Consider the following 25,706-nt stretch of genomic DNA (forward strand, 5'->3'; position numbering starts at 1 on the left):
GTTAGGAGTGCTGACACTCCTTGCAGTAGAAAATCCTATTTTAACTTTGTAGCCAGCCCTCCAGAACTTAATTTCAACCAACTGCAGATTGTATATTACTGTATTACGTATCTGTGAAAAGAACTGGCATATAAGTGGACCCATGCAGTTCAAACTCTTGATGTTCAAGGGTCAGCTGTACTTTCAAGACTATTACCATCATACTGTTGCTAGTGTTAGATTTTTCTAAGGGTAACAGAAGATATCAACTATCAAATGCTGCCAACACAGCCTAGAGCTGTGACTAACAGATTTTACATTTTTAAGACAAAACGTTGACAGGCTAGGGAGAAGGGAAAAGCCAGCCCTTTATAACAGAGAACACATGTAGCCAACAATGCTTAATGCTCCAACAATGCTATGTGCTCCAAGGAGAGTGGGTCTCCCTAAGAAGAGAACAAAATGAAATTATTTGAACTGTTAATTGTACCTAGAATGTTAATAACTATGATAACTGCATTTGGATTACCTTAGGGTCAGTAACATTTGATTAAATACATCATAAAACAGTTTGCTAAAAATCAGTCCCTGGGAAATCCCCTGGCATTCTGTGGTTAGGACTTGAGGCTCACACTGCCAGGGCCCTGCGTTTGATCCCTGGGCAGGGAACTAAGATCCCATAAGCCATGTGGAATGATTAAAAAAAAAAAAAATTAGTCCATGAAAAGTGTGATTATAGTATCCAGAACTATCTCCTGATAAAAGAAAAAAGTCAAGAGTATACAGCACTGTGACTTTTAGAATATATAATTTGCAGTTTTATTATTATACGGTCTTTGAGAGATTTAATATCTTCACCACCAATTAGTTCTCTTAATAATTTTGTGTAGGTACAAATGAACATGTTTTAGATTTAAGATTTCAGTTTCTCCCACCACATAAAAACACTCTCCATGGAGACAATCTTGTTTCACTTCCCATCTGCCAAAAACAACATTTGATAGTAGACATAGCTTAGTAGAAAAGGCAGATGTTAACTTATAAACTATTCAATTAAAATGAGAAAACTTAAGAGCTGGCTACTTATACCAATTCCACTGAAAAATAACAACCATAACAATAACAGTAATAATAGCTACCATTTGTTGAGCTTTTACTATGTTCCAGGCAATGTGCCAAGAATTTAAAGTAGATTATGCCACTTAATCCTCAAAGCCCTATGAATACTTTCAGCCCAATTTCCAGAGAAGAAAACAGAGGCTTGGAGAAATACCCTCTCAAAAACCACTGAACTAGGAAGTAGAAGTAGTGGAGCCAAGATTGCAACACAGTCTGCCTTGGAACATCTGCTCTTAATCACTGCTACAAGTTACAAGGATTCAAAGAACTCAAACCTATGTCCCTCCCCTTCCACCTTATCTTCATAGAGTAGTGTTAAAAAGTAGATGATTTAAATGAGAAAAACAAAGGCCAAAAAACCTTCCAGTTATCCTATTATGGGGTGGGGGGGGGACAGTCAAAACCCAAAAAACCCCTACATTATCTGATGTTGCTTTTCTTTTCTAAGTATTTGGCTGTGCTGGGCCTTGGTTGTGGCACACAGCTTTGATTTTCTTCGAGCCATGCAGGATCTTTCATCTCAGTGCAGACTCTCCAGCGGTGGCTCACAGGCTCAGCTGCCCTGCAGCATGTGGGATCCTAGTCCCTGGCCAGGGATCGTATCCACATTCCTTGCAGTACAAGATGGACTGCTGACCACTGGACCACCAGAGAAGTCCCTGACATTACTTTTCTTACTCAAGAAAACAAAATGCCCTGGAGACAGAAATGGCAACTCACTCTAGCATTCTTGCCTGGGAGATACCATGGACAGAGGAGCTTGGTGGGCTACAGTCCACGGGGTGGCAAAAGCTGGACACAACTTAGCGACTGAACAACAACAGTGTTTCACACATCAGAATGCAAAAAACCTGGAATTTGTATTTTTGTGCAGCAATGTTGTGAAGAAACAGCATTCTCCTGCATTCCGTTGGGCATGCAAAATGGGACAATCTCCGCGTAAAGCAATTTGACAGTATCTATTAAAATTAGAAATACATATACCCTTTGACTCACCAATTTTATTTCTAGAAATCAAATGTACACATATACTACTCATGTGTATATTCAGTGCAGCATCCTAACAGCAAAAGCCTTGGAAACAACCAAATGTCTATCAATAGGAGACTGAAAAAAGCTAGCATGGTTCTTTTGTAATACAACTGTGAGAAACAGTGGGGGGAAAAAAAACCAAATGCTATAACGGAGAAAGCTGAGTAATAAAAGTATGAAGAAACAAATAAAACATACATACAGCATAATAGGCTCACTTTAGTCTAAACTAACGTAGAATATCCCAGTCAAGAAATCAATTATTCTTAAGAAGTTATAAACTTAAAGAGACATAATACACATTTATGTAATATTTTATTTACTGACCTCTCTGAAACATGCCAAAATTCATACAGTTAATGGAACCTTGCATGTTGAAATGCTGGTCAGCACAACAAATTCCAAATAAAAAATATTTTAATGTGGGAATCAACATATAACATTATATTTAGGTTGGTAAAATTAATTGCAAATATAAGATAAATGTCAAATAATATCATATTTCTGGTTTAAAGGAAACAGTTGTGACAGTCATGCTTAATACCTAGGTTAAGTAAAGAGAGAAACGGGCTGGGGTATCATAGAGGTATGCAAAAATTTAACAGTTCAAATAATCTTTAGCCCTTCTGAGAAAAGATAGATGGCAAATATGTGGCAAGTATTCTGTAATATGGTGATTTCAATCCATTAGTGATCATTCTGTTCATGCATTTAAAGTAACTGCAGATGTTTCAGAGCACTGAAAATTAGATTCAAAGTAAGTCTTTGCTCAACAAGTTAATGATAATATGAACCCCTTATATTTAAAAATATAGCTTAAATTTGTAAAGTTTAAGGTAAAGCATACCTGTTTTCATAATTATTTTTAGATATAATTGAGACTATACTACTATATATAATCAGCTATATTGCTGTGCACAGTTAATTCCAGTTACCTTATTTTATATTTGCTGGTCATCAACAGCACAAAATTTATGCATCAATTTAGCAAAACAATTATATTCAATTTTCTTTTAAACACAGATTAACTAAATTTAAGGAAGAACTGGCTTTTCTTAATCTCATTTTCAAGTTACTGATACAAACTTAACAGCAAGTAATTATTTATTTTGCTTAACACCAAATAATCTACAAAAAGTTTCCAAGATAGATGCATTTTTTGTTCAATCTCCAAAAAATAAATAAAGGCTTCCTAACTGAAAGCATTTACATTCCTGGCTCTCTAAAGTAAACATTAAAAAACAAAGTACAAAAAAATGATCTCTTGGCTTCTGAATAGCCCACTTAGTTACATAAAGTATTTTCTCTCCCAATACTCTTTCAAATTCAAAAGATATTTACTTCCTAAGAACATAACAGTCTTCATTTCAAACCATTCAGTCCGTTTCCATGGCAACACTGCGGGATTCCTTGGCCACCATAAGTCGCATTAGTTGACTGTGGAATTTCTCAATCTTCTTTACATCTTGAGCTTGGTCTGTTCTATACACCAAACACTGTCAGGAATTTTAAAAGCACACATTAACTATGTAAAACTAGATTACTAACGATGTAGCAAACATATTCTTGGGTAAAAATCTGAGTCTTTCCTACCACTGTTTTGCTTTACTTCCTCCGGAGATAATTCAAGTTTCCAGGTTCCCACAATTACATTCCTTAAGTTTAGTATTTTATAATATTTAAAATGCCACTGCTATGGACAAAAAACAAAATGAACCCTATTTGAGGCATCTCAAAAATGACCAGTAGACTAATGTAATCATATTCTGTCATGGTCTGATGACAAAAACTAAAGGTTGGAATCAGGTATTTTCTCCCTGGGATCTGGTTATAAGTGATTCTATAGTTATAGTGGGAAAAGCATATACATTTTAGGATCTCTTTCTCTGTTTATGAAATGGGAAGTGTATGGTTAATGATCATCTTTTAAAAATCAGGAATTCCTGCTTACTGCTGGTTGGTACCTACATCAAGCTAGATAAATTTGTTCAACCTTGATTTCTGGTATTATTTATAACTTTTAAACCAATCCAAACTCTTCCTTGCTTTACATTCAATTCTTCATCTAGAATCTTCAAAATTATCAAACTTAAGATGGCAGTCTCGTTTTGTAACACAAATCCATTTTTCTTCAGCCCATCTTATGGATTCATATGAGTTTTAAGCAATGGGAACTTTGTGATCCTGCAGTAATATTCATCAACTTCAAGTGATTTGGAGTTCAACCTGATGGTGCTGTCAACTTAAAAAACCACACAACATCAGAGTCGTGAGTTAAAAGTTTTATCTGGGGCAATACGAGGACTGCAGCCCAGGAGACAGCACCTCAAACTGCTCTGAGAGACTGTTCCAAAGACAAAGGAGAAGGACAGTATACATGTAATTCTGGTGAAGGGGGAGGACATGCAATCAAGCATGTTTATTTCTTAGAAAGTTTCTGCTGGTCTCGTGACGCTTCTGCTCGTCATGAGAAACAGTCATCACCATGAAAGATTTTAGTGCTTTTCTAGATACAAGGAGATATAAGAATTGGGCTCAGAAAATCAGCTCCTGAGAATATATAATTATCTGAAGACCTGTCCTGCCAGGTTTCTGGGAGCAGAGTGTGCCTCATTTCTGCTCTCCATCCTGGGCTCATTCAAGGGGTGTTGGAGGTCAGCAGCTGCAGCAGTACATGACTTAATCCTTGTAGAGGTAGATGGCAAGTGCCAATTTGCGGTTGACAATGCGCAACTGATTTGAATTCATACAGACCTTAAACCACTTACTTAGAAAAATTCACACACTGTACAAATCTAACAATCTTATAAAGCGGCCATAATCATCTCCAGAGTTTCAATTTTAGCGTATGTACTATAGAAGAACATATACCTTCTCTCTACAGTTTGACACAGAAAGAGCTTCGTAGAAAACAATTATAAATCAGTCATGGAATTAGAAACAATAGATGCATAAATGGGACTATAAAAAAGTCAAAGCTATAAGACAATAATAATAAAGTCTAAGAAGAGTTTTCTGAGCTATTAAAATGAATTATTGAGGGAAGTATACAAACTTTTCTTTAAAAATCATTAGAAAATAGATTTTTTCATTGGAGTTGGTTCACACATTTGTTGTTTAGTATGATGGATTTGATTGTATCTTTGGTCCCTTCTAGATAAGGACTAATTCTCAGTAGTTTTAAGAAAGGGAACAAAAAGTATCCTTCATACTTAGATCTTATCATGGAAATCATTAATGTTAAAGTTCTTTCCAGTATTGCTTACCATGGATCTTTAACTATATTTAATCATTACCAGAGGCCAAAAGTCATCATTTGGAGGTAAAGTCTTTTGTATTGAATTCAATTCTGCATTTTCCTCTATTACTGAAGCAGAACATACCAATAGATAGTAGATATATCTATCTATCCACTCTGTGACAATCACAAGTAACATTTTTCTCAATGTGAATGCTCAGGATTCAAGTATACATTTATTGAACCTACTAAGTGGCAGGCACTAGTGCTAAGTGCTTCCACATATTTCATTTTGCACAACAACCCAATTAGGTAGGTGTTGGTGGTGGTTTAGTTGCTAAGTCGTGTCTGACTCTTTGTGACCCCATGGACCTACCAGACTCCTCTGTCCATGGGATTCTCCAGGCAAGAACACTGGAGTGGGTTGCCATTTCCTTCTCCAGGGGATCTTCCCAACCCAGGATCGAACCCGGGTCTCCTGCGTTGCAGGCAGATTCTTTACCAACTGAGCTGTAAGCAGACTATTACTATGGCACTTCACAGATGAGAAAATTAAGGCCCCCAAAGCCAAACTTTTGGCCTGATCTTCCCCAAGACTAAAATGCTGTTAGATTACTAAGCTAGGATTCAAATCTCCTCAACCTAGGTTTAGCACACAACAGCTCAATTTACTCCTTTTTCACATTTCACCAAACTTAATAGGTCCTGCAAAGATATGACATTAATTTAAAAAGATCTGACTTCATGCAACCTCATAATGGAATCCTGAATACAAACACAGTAAAAGATATGACCAAAAGTCATTTTAAAAGTCACTATGAGATTTTTAAAAGAGTTAATCCATTAAAAGAAATGTTTGCTAAGTGCCCTTTGGGTCAGGACTAGTCACTACAAATACAGGTATGACTATAACTCATCTATTCTTATTATTTTGAAGCCCACAACCTATTAAAGTCAAATGTGATTAAAAAAAAAATTGTGAAACAGCACAAAAAGAGGCAGAAATAAAAACAAGAAATGAAGCAGTCCTTCTGAGATGGGTTTTGAAATATAAGCAGTTGGCTTGTCACACTGGGGCAGGGGTGGGATTCAGTACTGCAAAGATGGAGACAGACTTGTTCAAAAGCTCAGAGGCCTAAGACTGCATGGCATATTAAAGGAGCCCTTAAGTAACACAAAAAAAGACAGAGATTAGAGGGGATGTGAGGGTGGAGTTTACATTATGAGTGATGAGAAGCCACTAAAGATTGTTAAGCAGGGTAGTTAGAATCCAATTTGCATTTTTAGAAATCACTCTGGCGGGACAGTAGTATGGGACAACTGAAGGATGAACTGGAAGCAGGGACACAGAGATACCAGCCCAGGCAAGTGACAACGAGGCCTTAAGAGGTTAGCAATGAGGATGAAGGGTTCATGACAGGAAATGAGATGAGAGATTGAATCAGTAATTCACAAATGCCCAGCAAAGCATATGGAACTTATCAGAGAATCAAAATACAAGTTTCTCAAATGAAGGAATAGTAAATCTGAGAATAAAGGAAAGGAAGGGACCAAAGATTATTCCCAGGTTCTGAGCAGGTAGATGACAGTGTAATTAAAGACAGGAGGCAGGAGGAACCAGTTTGATAAGGGATGAGGACTTCCATTCTAGACAGGCTAACCTTATGAAGTAGAGAAGGAAGGATGCTCAACTGAGACCTAGTCAGGAAGCCAAAAGAAAAATATGAGCTAACAGTACAAAACTGGAAACAGACACACACAGGCAGTACTGGACTTAATGCACTGATCCAGAAGTGGTAAGAAGACATCAAGGACAGAATCCTGGAGAAACCAATATCAATGGGGGCAAGTCAGCAAAATAACTAGCAAAGAATGAAATAAACAGAGAAAAAGAAAAACAAGATAAAATGGAGCCAAAGATGCCAAAATAATTTCTACAAGAAGTGGTTTTCTGTATCAAAAGCAGCCAGGAGTGGGGACTTCCACGGTGGTCCAGTGGCTAAGACTCTGCGCTCCCAATGCAGGGGGCCCAGGTTCAACCCCTGGTCAGGGAACTAGATCCCACATGCTGCAACTAAGAATCCGAATGCTGCAATTAAGGATCTTGCATGTCTCAACGAAGACCTGGTGCAGCCAAATAAATATTAAAAATATTAAAAGCAGCCAGGAGGTCAAGCAAGATATGAACTGCTGAGAGTACTGGGTTTGAAAATGAAGGGGCTGCTGCTGAGCCCTCGCTGAGAGCAGTTTCAGGGAAAGACTTCATGTAGAAACCACATGGCAGAGGGGTAAGAAATAAATGGGGTGTGAGGAAGCGAGAAGAACGAGCAGACAGGAAACAAGAGAAATATAACTACAGAACCTATAACTTGTATTCAAATACCACTTACTTCTCACACATCTACAAGGAAACCTTTACCCCCTGTATCTATGTTTGGTCTCTATGTTCTTCTTGTTCGGCTGTTATTAAACTATACTTGACAAACTGTATTAACGAAGCGAGTTGAATTATGTTTCCAAGTGCCTATAAAAGTAGCTTCAAGAACAAGGCTCTTGACTTGGGAATGAAACACAAAATAAGCATTCTAATGGGTGACCTGCCTAAATTCTATGTAAATAATTTCAAACAAATGACTAACTCAAACAAATCTGAAAGTATGCAACAAATAAAAATGTATACTTACAACTAAATCATCTGTTACTTTAATACACAAACTCCCATCAGAATGCCTATATTTGAGAACCACACGGGCCTGAAATAAAAATACATATTTAGAAACAGTGAAGTCAGAAGACATTTCTCATAAATAATTTAGTCTTCAAGTGAGCTAAAATAGATCCTTTTAGAATTAATAGCCAAAATATCTAAAGGCACCTTTACTGTAAACTCATCATTACTGAAATGAGGGAAAACAGCACTTTGTTCATTCCTACTGCTACAGTATTTTAAGACTTAAAAGAAAGTCAGGTATTTTATTTTCAGCCACTTTGAAAAGATGTACTGAAAATTCCCAAGGCACACCCTTATTCAGAGAATGTCTGTAAGACTCTTAAGGCGGTTTGGCATTTCTTGCCAGTAAGACTACGTACTGAAGGGTATTCACAGCATGCTACCTCAAAAGTATACCACTTCAGCTAAAGGAAAGTTTTGAGCTGAAGGCAATTAGTTCTCGGCCCTTTCTGATCGAAAGCAGGATATAAAGTAAGCTTTGTAAAGATAACGTAAGTTTCCCATTGTAAAGGTGTTTCTTCTCCCTAGGAAAAGAGAAGAAGGTTTGTTCCCTAAAAACCTTAGCAAACAACTCTAATATTGCCCATACATTCCCTAGTCACCTTCTCAGAACTTACTCCCTCCTAGAAGCCCCACACCTCTTTTCCTCTGCCCAACCTCTCTCCCATACTTTCCCACCCTTAAGATGGTATATAGGTCCCAAATTCCTCCTCTTTGTGAACTTCTATGCTAAGTGTAATTCTTTCTATTTATTAACCTGTCTTTTGTCAGTTTAATTTGCAGAGCCCCTCTTATGAAACCTAAGAGAGTAAAGGAGAAGGTTTTCTTCTCCCCCCCAATACCCACACATCTAGCCACAGAGGACTGATAGGGAAAAAAAAGAGGGGGAAAGGAGCAGAAATGACTAGTGAAGTTCAAATCCATTTCCCAGGAAAGAGCACTGCAGTTGCAGTTCATACTTTCCATTTTCCCATGGCTCTCAAGAGGTGGACTCAGACTAATTACTCAGCAAAATCGTCTCTTTCTCATGATGGCACGACATGAGACACAACTTTCCACATCTAGAATAACTCCTACATTGAGTGCCATAATACACAGCACTTTTTGCTATTGGGTGTTCTACAGTCAGGAAGCCAAGAAAATGATTTAGATATTAGTATATTCCAATAAAAGAAGACAGCTCCCCCCCGCCCAAAAAAAAGAAGACAGTTCCCAATAGAGTTCACAACCTCCATGAACATTATATTTCTTTAAATGTTGGATTCAAAACAGTGTACTGCAGCAGAGACAAGTCTCTTATTAACCAAAAATATAATAAATCACTCTAGTTTAGCTTTAGCTAGCTGTTTTAAAAATTGCTAAGTTCTACCAGCCAAAACAGGAACATATATTTAAAATGGCTCCAATGTAGCACAGGACCCTCAAGATAATTCTGGAAACTAAATAAAAAGGGCTATTAGAGCTTTTTCTACAGCTTTTCTCATTATGCCTTCTACTCCCCTGGGTTTGCAAATTTAAAAAGGTCATATCATCCTGAGATTTGTCTTGGTGAGGGAGGAAAGGGAACTTACCAAGCACTTAAGTAGGTGTAAGTATCTTTAGACTACCTAATAAGATTCTACTTATTGAGCTAGTAAGTTCAGTTTTACATAGTAAAAAAATTCAGTCCTCTGGAAACAAAAGGAAACCAACTTAAAAATGTACTAAGCATGACAACAATGTAAAGTTTTAACTCCTGCTTAAAAGAATACTCAGTGGCTTCATTAGGAGAAATGAGTTAAAAAACTTTGCGATCCCTGGACTGTAGTCTCCCAGGCTACTATGTCCACGGGATTCTCCAGGCAAGGATACTGGAGTGGGCTGCCATGCCCTCCTCCAGGGGATCTGGAACCCGATAAGTCTGCTATATTGGCAGGTGAGTTCTTTACCACTAGCACCACCTGGGAAGCCCCAACCCCCTTTTTATTGGTAAATTAGAAAGCGCCTAAGTTGCCATGTCAGATGCCACTGAGAAGGAAAAGAAATCAAGGTTCTTGCTTTCTTAGTAACTTTGAATTCAACCAACTTAAATAATCAAAACATAAGACAACATGAATTAAGTCCTAGAAAGACATATACAGGTAAAATGCTAAAAGAGAAAACAAGGAAAGTGTAAAAAGAATTTATGGAAATAGCTTCAGAAATGCTTTTTTTTCTTTCTTACTTTTAGGGAAGAAGTTAGGAGAAAGGCTGAAGCAGCAGTCTAAATGAAGATATGATGCATCCTGTAGCTTTCTGAGGCTAGCGAGGGCTGAGGATGGTGGAAATGGTGGGAGACAAAGCCAACAAGACTGGAGAGAGGGTCAGACTGGGGCCTGGAAGGTGGGACTTTTACCAGCAACCAGTGAAGAACCAGTTTTAAAACAGGAAACTGATAATTCAATTTTTGTGTCTGAAATAGCTGTGGTATATGTGAGAGTGAACAAGGAATTTTAAAAGCAGGCAGACAAAGAGGTTATTACATGGTCTAGCAATATCATCATTTTCACGTAAGAGCGGATGCAACAGACAATGGTAAAAGGTGATAAATACGATCAAGAGGAAGAGAAGACAATTCTGTAAAACAGATCCCAAAGAGTTCTGACAAAATTTCTTTTCTTCTTTAGTTTCAGCAGTATGGACTAGTAGAAACAGCATGAACACAGTGTTTAGAGATGTGGGTTCAAATTTTAGCCTAATCTCTTAGAGATCACCAGGCAAATCATTTAATGTATCTAAGACTGTTCATTCAACTACCTCAAGGGATTGTCTTCAATTGTATAAATAAATTATACAGATAAGTATATATATATAATGTCTGTCACATGGAAGGTATTCAATACAACTGTCAGCCAAGCTCTCTTCCCACTCATCCCCTCACCGACCTATCAAAAAAATCAGTTAAAAACCAATGGAAGGTTACCATGAGAAGGCACAAGTTTTTAGGCCACTGGAATTTTCTGAAAAGAACTCATAGGTTCTCCCTCTCCTGTCTATTCTACACATGCTTTGTTCATAGCAACGCTCAATAATAATCATTTTATTTTCATTTTCCCTATAACTATGGCCACATTCTTATAGGGTTATTACTCTTACTGCGGATTTGTTTATTCTTTACTATCTTTCCAAGTATTTTTAGTTTACACTGTGGGTACTTCTACAAAAGTCCTGCATAGTCCTCATGGTACACTGCTTTAAGAAACAAATCGTCCTATGAACAAAATCAACCAAATGGAGGAGCCAGAAACTGTGTCATAAACAAAGTACTCAATTTCACAAGTATCTAATTCATTTTATCATTTATTACTATTACATCACTTTATTGCAAAGAATGGAACTAAGGTTTTTGGCTTCTTGTTACTTATCTAGGTCTAAAAAGCTAGCAGGACTTTTAAATATTTCAAATAATATTTAGTTGACAATAAAAACCAAGAGGAAGGAAAATGAAGACCCAAATGCTAAATTCTTGTCCTTGCAACTTCTTTGCTTACTAACACACACACACACATGGATGCCTGTATTTCATTCATGGCCCCCCAAAAATTATGATAAGTCGATGTCAGAGGTTACATTATAATTTTGTGGGGGCCATGAATGAATTACAGGTGTGTGTGTTAGTCACTCACTTTGTGTCCGACTCTTTGTGACCCCATGGACTCTAGACCAGTCCCGCCAGCCTCCTCTGTCCATGGAATTCTCCAGGCAAGAATACTGGAGTGGGTTGCCATTCCCTTCTCCAAGGGATCTACCTGGCCCAGGGATCAAACCCAGGTCTGCATTGCAGGGAGATTCTTTACCGTCTGAGACTCCAGTGAAGCCCACAGAGATTCACAGACCCCCTAAAACTGTTTACAAACATTTATGTGTTAAGTGCATTCTCCTGCTCTCAAAGGGCACTGACCTCCAAAATATTAAGAACCAGTAATCTGCGGGAGGTAGATGCTTCCAAATTGGGGTCTTTGATGCTTTTGAGCTGTGGTGTTGGTGAAGACTCTTGAGAATCCCTTGGACTGCAAGGAGATCCAACCAGTCCATCCTAAAGGAAATCAGTCCTGAATATTCATTGGAAGGACTGATGCTGAAGCTGCAACTCCAATACTTTGGCCACCTGATGCGAAGAACTGACTCATTCGAAAAGACCCTGATGCTGGGAAAGATTGAAGGCGGGAGAAGGGGACGACAAAGGATGAGATGGTTAGATGGCATCACCGACTCGATGGACATGAGTTTACTCCGGGAGTTGGTGATGGACAGGGAAGCTTGGCGTGGTGCAGTCCATGGGGTCGCAAAGAGTCGGATAGGACTGAGCGACTGAACTGAACTGAAACGCCACAGGAAGCCGAAGCTGCAGGGGGAGGAGCCCTGCCCTTAGAGACACGTAAACCAACGATATGGAAGTTCAGGGATTGTAGGCGGGGGAAAGCTTCTAAGAGCCCTGACTTGACCCTGATTTTGCTGGTTTCAGGCTTCACAGGGCCCTTATTAAGAGAAGAGAGGAAAAGAACAATTAGACTTCGCGCGGAATCCGTCTCTCTTTACACACAGCACCTCCTAAGATACTGCAGAAGCTCCGGAGGCCGAGCGGACGGCAGAGAAGACATCCTGACCAGGAGCTGGGACAGACACTAGCTCCGCCTGCGATTTACCTTCATTGGGTCGGCGAGGTAGAGTTTCTCCGCTGCGCGACTGAACTCCTCCCAAGTCTGGTACTGCGGCATCGTGGGACCGCGGCAGGACAGAAACAGGAACGGCTGTGGACCGGAGGCGGCGCGGCGCGGCCCACCTACCTCCCTAACTCCCTCAGCCGCCTACCAAGACAGGGGCCCAGAGGCTCAAAGATGGTGGCGCCGCCTCGCACCAACGCCTCGCTCCATTGGCCAGCCCGGCTAGTTCTTGCCCAATGGGAAGGAGAGATGTTGCCTACGAGGCGGAGCCCCAAGCGTGTGAGTCTGGGAGAGGGTCCGGAGAGGTGGCGAGAGGGAGAGACGATGGAGGTTGCCACAGCGCCCCTTATAGGACTGGAGGAGGATCTGTCCCGCTGTCCTTCGGGCTGGACTACAACGGTAAAGCCCAGGTTTCTTCAGCAAAGATAGAGCCGGTTAGTGATAAGCGCAGGATCTGTCTCGCCTACAGCTTAGTAAAAGAAAGGGGAGACATAAACGGAAGAGTGCAATGGAAAGCTTTATATGACAGACCTCTGTGTCTAGAGGACGCTAACAGGGATGGCACAAGTTGAATCTTGAAAAACATGATGGGTGTTGAACAGGTGGGCAGGGCAGGACGTCGAGGCCCATTTTAGATCCGTAGTGTATTTAATGTGGTGGGCATCCCCTGGAGGAGGGCATGGCAACCCACTTCAGTGTTCTTACCTGCAGACTCCCACTGACAGAATAGCCATAGAGTTGCAAAGAGTCAGATAGGACCGAAGCGACTTAGCACGCAAGCATGTATTTGGGGGCATAGGGGAAGAATCAAGGGAAGAAATCATATCACTTAAGCCGGAAGAAATTTGAACTTTGTTCTCCAGGCTATGGAGTGAGGTAGAAGGGTATTTTTCTCTAATCAAGTTGAAGTATATTTTATGTATAGTAAAACATCAGTTGTAAAGCTTCCCTGACGGCTCGGTGGTAAAGACTCCGCCTGCCAATGCAGAAGCTTCTATCCCTGGTCCCGGGAAGATCTCACATGTTGCTGAGCCACTAAGCCCATGAGCCACAACTACTGAGACTGCGCCCTAGAGCCTGTGCACTGAAACAAGAGAGGCCCCCACAATTAGAAGCCCCAAGCACCACAACAAAACGGAGTAATCCCCCGCTTGCCAGAACTTGAGAAAGCCGTCGCAGAGCAAGGAAGACTCAGTACAGACAAAAATAAATAAATACAATTACAGAAAATAAATTATACTAAACAGATCGGCCCTGGACTTTGCTCTCCATTGTTCAGCAAGTGGAGAGCCGGCAGATATTAATCACAACAGGACGTGGTATGATTAATTTTTATTTTTAGAACATGTCACTAGTGGTTGAAGGGAAGCTGAATCGGTGAAGTCCAGCCTGTGCATGGTCAAAACTGAAAGCCTTTATTCTTTTGCCTAAGTTGGTTACCTCCTATGATTGTTTCCATGTCCTTGCTTCCCTTTCAATCCCATTCCCACCACAGTGCCTTCCATTCTGTCCCCACCTCAACCCTCAAATGAAGTTGTTTTCACAAGGTCACTAACTGCTCTCAGGGTCACTAGTGACCTTCATATTGCCCAGTCCAGAAGACAACTCTCAATCCTTTCTTTTTTAAATTTTTAAAATATATTAATATATATTTATTTCTTTATTTCATTGCACTGGGTCTTAGGTGCGGCATGTGGCATCTCTTTCCCTGATCAGGGATGGAAACTGGGCCCCCTGCGTTGGGAGTATGGAGTCTTAGCCCCTGGACCACCAGGGAAGGCCCTCAGTCCTTTCTTGACCAGATTATTCAACTGCATCTGAGGCCATATGCCACTCCTTTATCCTTGAAATTTCCCAGCTCCTTGGTTTTTTTGACTCCATCCTTCCTTGCTCCTCCTACCTCTTTGGCTTTTCCCTCTCCTGCTCTGTCCTAGCCTCCTCCACTCCCTTGGCCCCTCAGCACTGGGTCCTGAGGTATCATACTTTGATTTCACCCTCTGAGTTCTTCCTGGGCAATATTTGGGTTTTCATTTCCACCTCTATGCTACTTAGTCCAGGTTCTTCTGTGAGCTTCAGATTCATATCTCCAAATGCCTGCCAGGCCTTGGGCTAACTCCAGAGTTCAATTTCGGGAGACGAAAACAATTTTTCAGCAAATGGAAGCAATTTATAAGCCATAAATGTGATGTGTCCTTTTTAACTTATTTTACTATTGCAATTTGGCAAATTATTAGCCACTCATACACCATATTTGACTGCCAGGAATTCAATAACTTTTAAGGGTCAGTGTGAGTGTGTGTGGGCAAAATGCTTATAAGCTAAAGAGGTCAGGGGTAGAGATAATAAGGCAAATTCACCCATACCTATAATTAAAGACAGAAATGTGGCACAGTGCGGGAGACAGAAGTCATTCCACAAGATTTAGTGCAAGAGAGAGGTCTTTCCACAAGATTTAGTGGTACCCATGTTTACTCTCCCCTTCTTCCCTTTTTCCCCTAAGGAGGAAGGTCTGTTGTTGTTGTCAAGATAGAAATGACTGATTGTTTTTTAATTCTTTCCCAGAAGCTTTTTGTCCCTCTTTGTTCTTCTAGGTTGTCTCCTAAAAGCTGGCAGCATAGGGTGTGTAGACCGTTGTAGGAGTAGGTTCTTAAGTGGATTCTTATATTTGCAATCATGATAAGTCCACAGTGCTGCTGGCATGTCGGGAACTAAAGGTCATTATGTTGATTTCATGCATTAAGCATTTGTGGAACCCTCCATACGCCAGGACTCAAAGAAGTCACAGTTCTCTTGTGCCTTCCCAGGTCTCATGAATTCAGTGCAGCACAGTTAGAGTGAAACAAACCTGGTAAGAGAAGCCAACAGAGAAACCGGTTTGCCCAGGAGCTGGATCCAGCGTGGGGAGGAAAGGAAACCCGAGAATGTCCCCACGGGCCGGGCTGCTTTGGCCAGGTGTCCAGCGGAGGGCAGTGGTGAGCAGACAGTCCTGCAGAGACGGATCCCTGAGAGCCGACTTCAGCCTTTTCAAGATCCCAACGGAGTGCATAACCCTGCCTTAGCTGAGACAGGTATTGGTGCGTTTTGTTTATCGTTTGCTCAGTCTCAACTTTTCCTTTCCAGAAAGAGCCTCAGCTCTTACTTAACTGTCCGGAACTTCCAACCCAGTTTGATTCATTAATTACTTATTGAGCACCTCTTCTGTCAGTCACCCTACCAGGTATTCTACAGAGAAAACAAAGATGTGCCTGAGCAGCTTAAATGCTAATGTGAGCGGAGCAGGGTGTAGGAATAAGGCGAGTTTATAAATGATCAAGACTGGAGGCAGAAACAAGCATTTATGGGGATTCAAGCAGGCCTCAGCATCCCCTCCTCCCAGGTGTTTGGGGATGGGGAGTGTGGTCTGGAGGTAAAGACAAGAGTGTGACTGTGTGAAGCCCGGAACTGACTCCCAGGACCCACAGCCCACACTGCCCAATTCTGTGGATCAGAAGCCCAGAGCTGCCTAGGAACAGTGAGGGGCACCTTGAGCCTGGGGGTCAGGGTGGGGGAGGGAGGGAGGGAGGGACACAGGCCGAGATGGAAGGCAGGTAGAGATAGAAGTCACCCCAAGAAACAAAGCCCATTTCCAGAGCCCAGCTCAAGGGGGCTCAGAGACCAAAGGTTGTGCTAGCACCCTCGTGCCACGTCCACCAACAAACCCGCCCCCCCAGGCACGTGACAGAGTGCCCGGAGGCTGTCCCTCGGTGTCCTAGTTACGCCCTGTTCTAAAAATGCTAACCTTGCCATAGTCTGGGCAGGTCACGATCCTTTTGTCGTTGTTGTGTTGTGCTTCGTCACTCAGTCATGCTGACTCCTTGTGACCCCATGGACTGGAACTCACCACACTCCTCTGTCCATGGGGTTTTTCAGGCAAGAATTCTGGAGTGGGTTATAATTTCCTCCTCCAACAGATGCTCCCAATTCAGATGGGAACCACATCTTCTACATTGGCAGGCAGATTCTTTACCACTGAGCCAATGATCCCTTTAAGGTGGAACAGATTTCAAGTAGAATGAACATACCTCAAAAAACAACAGGGGGATAAAGCCTTGTCTTGTCCAGCCGTGCTGACGGAGAGAATAGGCTGCCATTGAGTTGTGGGGATTGGAAAGGCCACCCTCTATGCTGCCTCCTCTGGGGGAAGCTGGGTCAGGCCAGGACAGATGCTGCCCAACCGATGCCCCGGAGGCCAGAGGGCAATGGCAGGGGCACCAGGATTCCCGAGGATCCTGGCTTGTCAGTTTCATCTGAAACTGATTAAAATGAAATGCAAACCCAAGTAGCTGGGAAGAAAAGGTCAGAATTTTACCCCCGTCTGCTCTCCTCCCTCAGCACGCTGCGCTCTGGCCTGGGTCCCATCACTGCTCAGATTTCCCCTTCACTCGGGCAGCCCCTCACTGCCCAGAAACCCCAGAGAATGGTCCTATTGTAGATGAGACACAGTGAAATAGCAGCATCTTCTGTTCTCTGCCTTAGGGAGATTCACTTAAAACCCCAGAGTCCCAGATGTGGACGACAATGGAAGTTGTTGTTGCAAATTAGTGATCCTGGAACAGATGAGAGGCAGGTAGTCGGAAAGCAGCCAGTGTGGTGGGTTGGGCTGCGAAGAGAACAATTACACAGTCCCTCCATTAACCCAATTAGTAGTCACTGGCAGGAATTCTGTTCATCACCCAAAGAAGCATGGTGGGAAAGGTGGGAAAAGGGGACAACCAACCTGTAGAGGGTGACTGGGGCTGGTGGTGGGGAGGGCGGGACTGCTGCTGGAACCAAAGGTCTAGAAATAAAGCTTCATTTATTCCTAAGCTGGTAAATGTTATTTTTATCATTTTTAAAATGTTCTCATTTTTTTCCAATTAAAAAAAGAAAAAAAAAAAACTGTGCCCTAGGGCATTCAGATGAACAGTGTTTGCATTAATTAAGAAATCGGATGACATCTCCACTCCGCAGCAGGCTCTGCTGTGGAAACTCTCAGGGTGGCCTGGGAAATGGTGACTGTGGACTCTTGATTGATCACAACTGTCATGTCCTCAGCCAGTCATTCCAATGAGTCAGTCAATATGTCTTAAGTGTCTACCTGATACTCCCTGGCGTTTGGGGGGGTGGGGAGTAGACACAGCACTAAGCAGGCTGTGGCTGTGTGCACAACCAGAATTAGCAAGGAGCGTTTACATTCAAGTCACAAAATTCTGAGCAGAAAAGGGACAGGTTAATTGGGGATGGAATCAGGAAAAGCTGGATATAAAAAATAAAGGTCAGGGGACGTCCCTGGTGGCTCAGTGGTAAAGAATCCACCTGCCGGTGCGGGAGACACGGCTTTGATCCCTGATCTGGGAAGATCCCACATGCCGTGGGGCAGCCAAGCCCATGTGCCACAACTACTGAGCCTGCGCTCTAGAGTCCAGGAACCACAACTGCTGAGCCCGTGTACCACAGCTACTGAAGCCTGTACGCCCTAGAGGCCACATGTTCTGCCACAAGAAGAGTCATCGCAATGAGGAGCCCAAGCACCGCAACCAAGAGTGGCCCCTGCTCCCTGAAACTAGAGAGAAGCCCACGCAGAAATGAAGACCCAGCACAGCCAAAAATAAATAAAATTCTTTTAAGAAGTAAAGGTCAGATTATGACACGGAATAGGCAGGCTTTAGGATACAGAGAAAGTGTCAATGAAGGCACAAACAATTAGGGAGCAGACAGAGCCCTTCTCCAGGGGGAGGCTGGGGTGCTCAAAATGTGGTGACATTAGTAACAGAGATGACCCATTGGGAAAAGGGCATTGGAATGGCCACTGACAATGGGAAACATGGTGAGAAGGGTCCTCCCACACCCTGTCTCTGGATTTTATCTTTTTAGAGGCCACAGGGTGAGGGACTGGCCTGGGAGCTTTATGTGGCTGCCTGAGGCTGCAGGAACCAGGGCGTTGATAACTATAGTCTTCATCAGTAAGTCAAGGGAGAAAGGGAAACCTACCAAGTCCAGCATACTGGTTGACTGTGGGAGGACAGATGGAGAAGATAAGCCCAGCCCCGGGGGAAATCTTGTCTGAACAGGTGTCTGCCTGGCTTCTTCCCCACTTAGACCTGGGAGCTGCTGCCCCACGGCTCCCCGCCCCCACCTCTCACTCTATTATCACTCTCTCCATGCGCCATTTGTTCTTGCTCAATTTCTCTCCTGCTCTTATTCCCTTCTCACCTTTCCCAGGCTTCCAGCCGCTGTGAAAGAGGAAAATGGTAAAACATGCAAAGCTTTGGCTTCAGCACAAAGATGAGGTGTTCCATGTCTCTTGTGTCTGACCTGTTGCAAGCCATCTTTGGTTGCTCAAGCTCCTGCTAAGCTTTGTTGCCCTTTATGGTCTGTCTTCAGGAGGCAGGGACCAGGAGGGCCGCCACTGGTCTTTGACCATGCAGACAGTAAATATTTGCTGATGGCCAGCATGATGGCATGTGGAGAAACTAACCCCTGTCCAAGGCTGTTAGGAAAAGATTCTTTGATCACTGACCGATGGAACTTCCGTATCCCCGGAAATGTCTCAGGCATATATGCTGGGATCTTCAAAATTGTTGTAGGCATTGGGGTGAGGGCTGGGAAACAGGTCCATATTGGCTTCTGGGCCTCCTTTCTTCTGGGTGTGGGTCACCAACCCCCTCATGGACACAGCCTTCCTTTTTCCATTCTGGTTGGAATCCACTCAGGCTCCTGGAAGGCCCTTCCTCCCTCTGCACAAGACTGGGATGGCGTTTGTATGTGAACTGATGGGTATTCTATACCCCCTCTGCACCTGACCACACAATACCTGCCTGTTCTCAAAGCCCCAGCCCAAAGCCATTCCAGCTTCTTAGGTTTCATAACTGCCCCGTGAACTGCACCTGGCCCTTCTTCCCTTGGGGCTGCGGGGTTGGAGGCCGAGTAGATGGCCACCTGATTTAGCGTCTCCCTGCTGACTGGGGTTTTGGAGACTGGCTCGCTATTGCATGAGTCAGAGAGAGCCCCACGGCTCCAGGCATCTTCCAGGAGTGAATGAGCCCTCGCTCCAGGCAGCAGGAGGCTAGCAGGTCTCGGACTCACCCCTGGGCAGAGGCAGGACAGCTACTTGGGAAGTGCAAGGATGTGCACACAGGCACTGGCAAGGTGCCTGGAGAGCTTCCCAGCATCCCCTCGAGAGCCCCTGGCCCACCTCCCAGTTGAGCTCAGCTGGGAGGCCCAGGCTCAGCTCTAAGCAAGCCTGGACAGAAGTGGCCATGAAGCTCACCATGACCTGGCAGCTCCCACTGCAAGCACAAACAGGCCTTTAAAAAGCTTCCTTGCTTTCTGGGGTGGCGGGGCGGCAGACAGGGCAAGTGGCTGTTGGTGGCCGCCGCGTCATGCTCTGGTGTGGTTCCCGGTGGCCGGCGCCGCCACCTCCTTTCTGTCCAGATGCGGAGGCCGAGGGGGCTCCTGGGAGAGAGCAGCTTTGAACTCCTGCGCCCTGTCTTGGTGTTGGGAAGCCTTACAGCTGCTCTGCGCTGGCAGAGCCTTCTCTTGCTAACTTGGGGCTTTTTGGATCAGGGTGTTGGTGAAGCAGAGTTTTGGCAAGAGCCTTAGCAGCTCTTGCCAAGAGGAGAATGAAGGGAGATAATTAGACCTGGTAATTGGCTTGCTTTTTACTTTTTTTACAGGCAACAGTGACTATGGCTGGGAGAAAAAGACACAGAAGAAAGTTGTCCTCCAGGATCAAGGCTAAGCTGCCTCAATTTTAGGGGAAAAGGCTGGTCCCTGACCAGTCCAGGACTTCCTGTCACCTCTTGCCTAACACATCCGTCTGGCTGTGAAGTGATTCTCTGCATCCTATGCTATGGTAACCGGATCCATAAGGACCCCAGGACCAGACATCTTAGAACCTTGACTCCAAAGATAACCTTTAGATGGAGTTACCCAATTCTGGCTCCTCTAAGAAGAGATGCCGTGGGACCTATTGCAAAGGGCTTTGTCGAAGGCTTTTGTTTCTGGGCAGAACTGACTCATCATTTCCCCCAGATAAGTTTGCTCTCTGGGAGGTTTCCAGGCCCCCATCCCTCCAGTTGGCCGTTTCTCCAGACCAGATGGTTCATTTTAGATCTCAATTTGCAACGTGCTACCCTTTGTGGGCACATGTTCTGGATTCATCCCAAACGGAGCAGCTGATTCACTCGGACGTTCTGGGAAGCCCTCCCCGTTTGATTCCACCTCAGCACATCAGCATAGAAGCTGCGAGTCAGATTTCCAGTTTGTTGTGGGGAGCCTATTGATTCTAAGCCCAGAAGTGCAGTCCTGGGAGACTGACGTCAGATCTCAGGCAGAGGGCCTGGGCGCCCCCAGAGGGTCTTAGGGTGCTGGTGCTGCTGCCTTTGGGAGGGCTGCTCCCTCAAGTCCGTCAGAGGTGGACTCTGGTGGGATCATGACCCGTTCTGGGGCCATTTAATATTTTGAATAAAAGCAGAGGAAAGAATTCATGACCAATTTGAGCTCCGAGATTTTAAGTTTAAACCGGATGGCCTTTCTCTAGCTTCTCTCCTTGCCAGTTACCCACTGCTTGTTCAGTAGACAGTTGTTGATCACGTACTGTGCATCAGACGTTGTGCTTAGGGCTCGGGGATAAGAGTAAAAAGCCGATGCTTGCCTTCAAGGGGCTCAGTGACTAATGTCTGAGATAGGCGGGCACGGAGAACAAAGTGAGCGGAGCTGACGTAACGCAGTGGTCAAGAGCTGAGATTCAGGAGCCAGACCCCCCAGATTCCTGCTCTGCCACTTTGCAAGTATGTGACTTTGGACACATTACTTCACCCGTTTGTGCACCAGTTTTCTCATCAGTAGAATGAGAATAATAATGATACCCACTTTAGTGTTTTATGAGGATAAATTCGTTGCTAGATTTAAAGTGCTTAGAACTGTGCCAGGGGTAGTGAGGGTGGTACATATCTGAGATAGTTTAAAGCTGGAGCATCAAGAGGGTTAATTGGATGAAGGATTTAAGAAAAAGGAAGGGGTCAGGTTTATATCCCAGGAGTCTGGAATATGAACATGTGTGGCCAGGAAAGTTCTTTTGAGTCTAGGGACCACTACCATATAAATATTTTTTTTCCTTTTGTTTTCAAATTTGTTTATTCTTTAATTGAAGGTTAATTGCTTTACAGAATTTTGTTGTTTTCTGTCAAACCTCAACATGGATCAGCCATAGGTATACATATATCCCCTCCCTCTTAAACCTCCGTCCCATCTCCCTCCCTAGCCCACCGCTCTAGGTTGATACAGAGACCTTGTTTGAGTTTCCTGAGCCACACAGCAAATTCCCATTGGCTGTCTATTTTACATACGATAATGTAAATTTCCATGTTACTCTCTCAATACATCTCACCCTCTCCTCGCCTCTCCCCATGTCCATAAGTCTGTTCTCTATGTCTGTTTCTCCACTGCTGCCCCACAAATAAATTCTTTGGTACCATCTTTCTAGATTCCGTATATATGCATTAGTATACAATATTTATCTTTCTCTTTCTGACTTACTTCAGTCTGTATAATAGGCTCTAGGTTCATCCACCTCATTAGAACTGACTCAAATGCATTCCTCTTTATGACTGAGTAATATTCCATTGTGTATATGTACCACAACTTCTTTATCCACTCATCTGTTGATGGACATCTAGGTTGCATCCATGTTCTAGCTATTGTAAATAGTGCTGCAGTGAGCAATGGGATACCCATGTCATTTTCAGTTTTCGTTTCCTCAGGGTATTTGCCTAGGAGTGGGATTGCTGGGTCATATGGTGGTTTTATTCCTAGTTTTTTAAGGAATCTCCATACTGTCTTCCATAGTGACTGTATCAATTTATATTCCCACCAGCAGTGCAAGAGGGTTCCCTTTTCTCCACACCCTCTCCAGCATTTATTGTTTGTAGACTTTTTGATGATGGTCATTCTGATCGGTGTGGGGTGATATCTCATTGTAGTTTAGATTTGCATTTCTCTAATAATGAGGGATGTTGAGCATCTTTTAAATATTTTTAAAATAGAATTATAGTTGACTTACAATATTGTGTTAGTTTTAGGTATATAGCAAAGCAATTCAGTTATACATATATATGTGTATATATATGTATATATATTTTCTTTTATTCTTTTCCATTATAGTTTCTTATGAGATATTGAATGTAGTTCCCTATGCTATACAGTAAATCCTCGTTGTTTATCTATTTTATGTATGGTCATGTGCACCTGTTAATCCCATACTCCCAATTTATCACTCCCTCTTCCCCTTTGATAGCATAAGTTCATTTTCTATGTCAGTGAGTTTATTTTTGTTTTGTAAGTTAATTTGACTATTTTTTTCTTAGATCCACATATAAGTAATATCATATGATTTTTGTCTTCCTCTGTCTGACTTACTTCACTTAGTATTGTAATCTCTAGGTCCATTCATGTGTTGCAAGTGGTGTTGTTTCATTCTTTTTGGGCTAATATTCCATTGTGTACATATATGCTACACCTTTTTCCATTCATCTGTCAATGTACTGTTAAGTTGCTACCATGTCTTGGCTACTGGGTATAGTGCTACTATGAATAGTGGGATGCATGTGTCTTTTTGAATTAGAGCTTTCATCTTTTCTGAATATATGACCAGGAGTGGGGTTGAAGGATCATATGGTAACTCTGTTTATAGTTTTTTAAGGAAACTCCATACTGTTTTCCACAGTGACTGCACCAGTTTAAATTCCACACAGTGTAAGAAAGTTCCCTTTTCTCTACATCCTGTCCAGCATTTATTGTTTGTAGATGTATTTTTTGATAATGGCCATTCTGACCAGTGTGAGGTGATACTTCATTGTAGTTTTGATTTACATTTCTCTAATAATTAGCAATGTTGAGCATATTTTCATGTGCCTATTGGCCATCTGAATGTCTTCTTTGGAGAAATGTCTATTTCTCTGGTCATTTTTTGGTTGGGCTTTTTGTTCTTTTGCTATTGAGTTATATGATCTATTTTTCTATTCTGGAAATTAAGCCCAATTGTCAGTTGCATCATTCGCAAGTGTTTTCTCCTAGTTTTAGGTTGTCTTTTTGTTTTTGTTTATGGCTTCCTTTGCTCTGCAGAATCTTATAAGTTTGATTAGGTCCCATTTATTTCTTATTGCTTTTATTTCTATTGCCTTGGGAGACTGACCTAAGAAAACGCTACTATAGTTTATGTCAGAGAATGTTTTGCCTATGTCCTGTTCTAGGAATTTTATGGTATCATGTCATATTTAAGTCTTTAAGCCATTTTGACTTTATTTTTGTATGTGTTGTGAGGCAGTGTTCTAACTTCTTTAATTTACATGCAGCTGTCCAGCTTTCCCAGCAGCGCTTGTTGAAGAGACTGTCTTCTCTATTGTATATTCTTGCCTCCTTTGTCAAAGAAGAATTTACCATAGGTGTGAGGATTTATTTCTGGGCTCTTTATTCTATTCCGTTGATCTATATGTCTGTCTTTGTGCCAGTACCACTGTTTTGATTACTGTTGCTTTGTAGTATTGTTTGAAGTCTGAAAGGGTTATGCCTCCAGGATTGTTCTTTTTCCCCAGGACTCCTTTGACAATTTTGGGTCTTCCATGGTTCCTTATAAATTTTAGGATTATTTATTCTACTTCTATGAAAAATGTGATGGGTAATTTGATAGAGATCACATTAAATCTGTAGATTGCTTTGGGTAGTATAGCTATTTTTCTTTTGTTTCTTTTTTTCTTTTCAATTTATTTTTATTAGTTGGAGGCTGATTACTTTACAATATTGTAGTGGTTTTGCCATACATCAACATAAATCAGCCATGGATTTAGATGTGTTCCCCATCCTGATCCCCCCTCCTACCTCCCTCCCCATCCCATCCCTCTGGGTCTTCCCAGTGCACCAGCCCTAAGCACTTGTCTCATGCATCCAACCTGGGCTGGCGATCTGTTTCACACTTTAGCTATTTTTAACTGTATTAAATTCATCCAATCCAAGAGCATGTGAAATCTTTCCATTTTTTTGAATCATCTTTGATTTCCTTTATAGATGTTTTATAGTTCTCAGCATATAGGTCTTTCACTCCTTGGTTAGGTTTATTCCCAAGCAAGGAAATTTTTTAATGCTTTTTTAAATGAGATTTTTTTTTTAACTTTCTCTTCCTCATATTTCATTACAATATATATGTATGTATATATATATATACACATATATGTATGTATCTTGAATAATTATGGCCTTGGTTTGTTCCTTTGCAGAGTGGAGATAATAATATCTTCCCTTCCAACCTCAGAAAAACCAACATTTGAATCTCCTATGTACCAGAAAGTATTCTCTCTACCACCCCTCCCCACTTTATACCGGCCGAAATCCTGGGTAACTGGAAGGTGATGGAGAAGGCTGTCTGACTCTAATAATAGCAGATATTGCTCTGCTCCTGTTTTACCTCCATGTGATTCGTCGCATTTCCATGCTGTTTAGTTCCTGGTTATTAAAGCCTGTGATCCCATGGGAGGCTGGTGATTTCCTCAGGAGGATCTGGGAACGATAAAGAAGCATAGCGAGAAGAGCTGAACTGCTCAGACGCAGAGTTTCCTGGATGATATGATACAATAGGTTGAGCACACACATTCTCCTGTGCAGAATGGTCCCTCGGGATCCTAGAGAAACTTCTAGCTTCAAGGAGCTTGCCTGTGCCTCAGGGCTTCTTGTGAGGCAGGATGCATAGGACACAGGCTTGTAAATGAAGGTGGGTGGGGAGCATTCACAACCCTTCACTGAGGGGAGAGGCCGGATTGGGGGTTGGTAGTGCGGGGAGTATGGGAGCCTCGCTGTTATAATATTATAGTGCGCTTCTCTCATCATCATGAGCTGCCTTCACATGTCCTGGAGA

At 42.4% G+C, this 25,706-nt stretch overlaps 1 protein-coding gene and 1 long non-coding RNA gene across 5 annotated transcripts; one reads left to right on the forward strand and one right to left on the reverse strand.

Annotated features, from left to right (window-relative positions):
• Positions 1-2,081: 2,081 nt before the first annotated feature.
• On the reverse strand, positions 2,082-12,969 carry SRP9 (signal recognition particle 9). The gene is made up of 3 exons (XM_043485601.1): positions 12,764-12,969; positions 8,053-8,121; positions 2,082-3,626 (listed from the first exon to the last, which is right to left on the reverse strand). Exons 1-3 carry the CDS (start codon positions 12,833-12,835, stop codon positions 3,507-3,509), a joined length of 261 nt encoding a protein of 86 aa, XP_043341536.1. The 5' UTR covers positions 12,836-12,969; the 3' UTR covers positions 2,082-3,506.
• On the forward strand, positions 12,924-25,706 carry LOC122452167. Of its 4 annotated transcripts, XR_006272612.1 has the most exons (4): positions 12,924-13,060; positions 15,586-15,849; positions 20,476-21,591; positions 25,072-25,706. It is a non-coding gene; the product is annotated as an uncharacterized LOC122452167 (long non-coding RNA). The 4 variants fall into 4 exon arrangements; XR_006272609.1 differs by lacking the exon at positions 25,072-25,706 and having other exon boundaries at positions 20,476-21,971; XR_006272610.1 differs by lacking the exons at positions 12,924-13,060; positions 25,072-25,706 and adding an exon at positions 13,071-14,100 and having other exon boundaries at positions 20,476-21,971.

Source organism: Cervus canadensis, chromosome 13 (assembly GCF_019320065.1).
Source record: "Cervus canadensis isolate Bull #8, Minnesota chromosome 13, ASM1932006v1, whole genome shotgun sequence".
NCBI classification, from domain to species: Eukaryota; Metazoa; Chordata; class Mammalia; order Artiodactyla; family Cervidae; genus Cervus; species Cervus canadensis.

Excerpts from the sequence above, each read along its gene's own strand:
- SRP9 (XM_043485601.1), bottom strand. The coding sequence starts at position 12,835 with ATGCCGCAGTACCAGACTTGGGAGGAGTTCAGTCGCGCAGCGGAGAAA. Across the intron at positions 8,122-12,763 it reads ACCTCGCCGACCCAATGAAG|GCCCGTGTGGTTCTCAAATA; the intron begins GTAAATCGCAGG and ends TTTTTATTTCAG. Across the intron at positions 3,627-8,052 it reads AAGTAACAGATGATTTAGTT|TGTTTGGTGTATAGAACAGA; the intron begins GTAAGTATACAT and ends AATTCCTGACAG.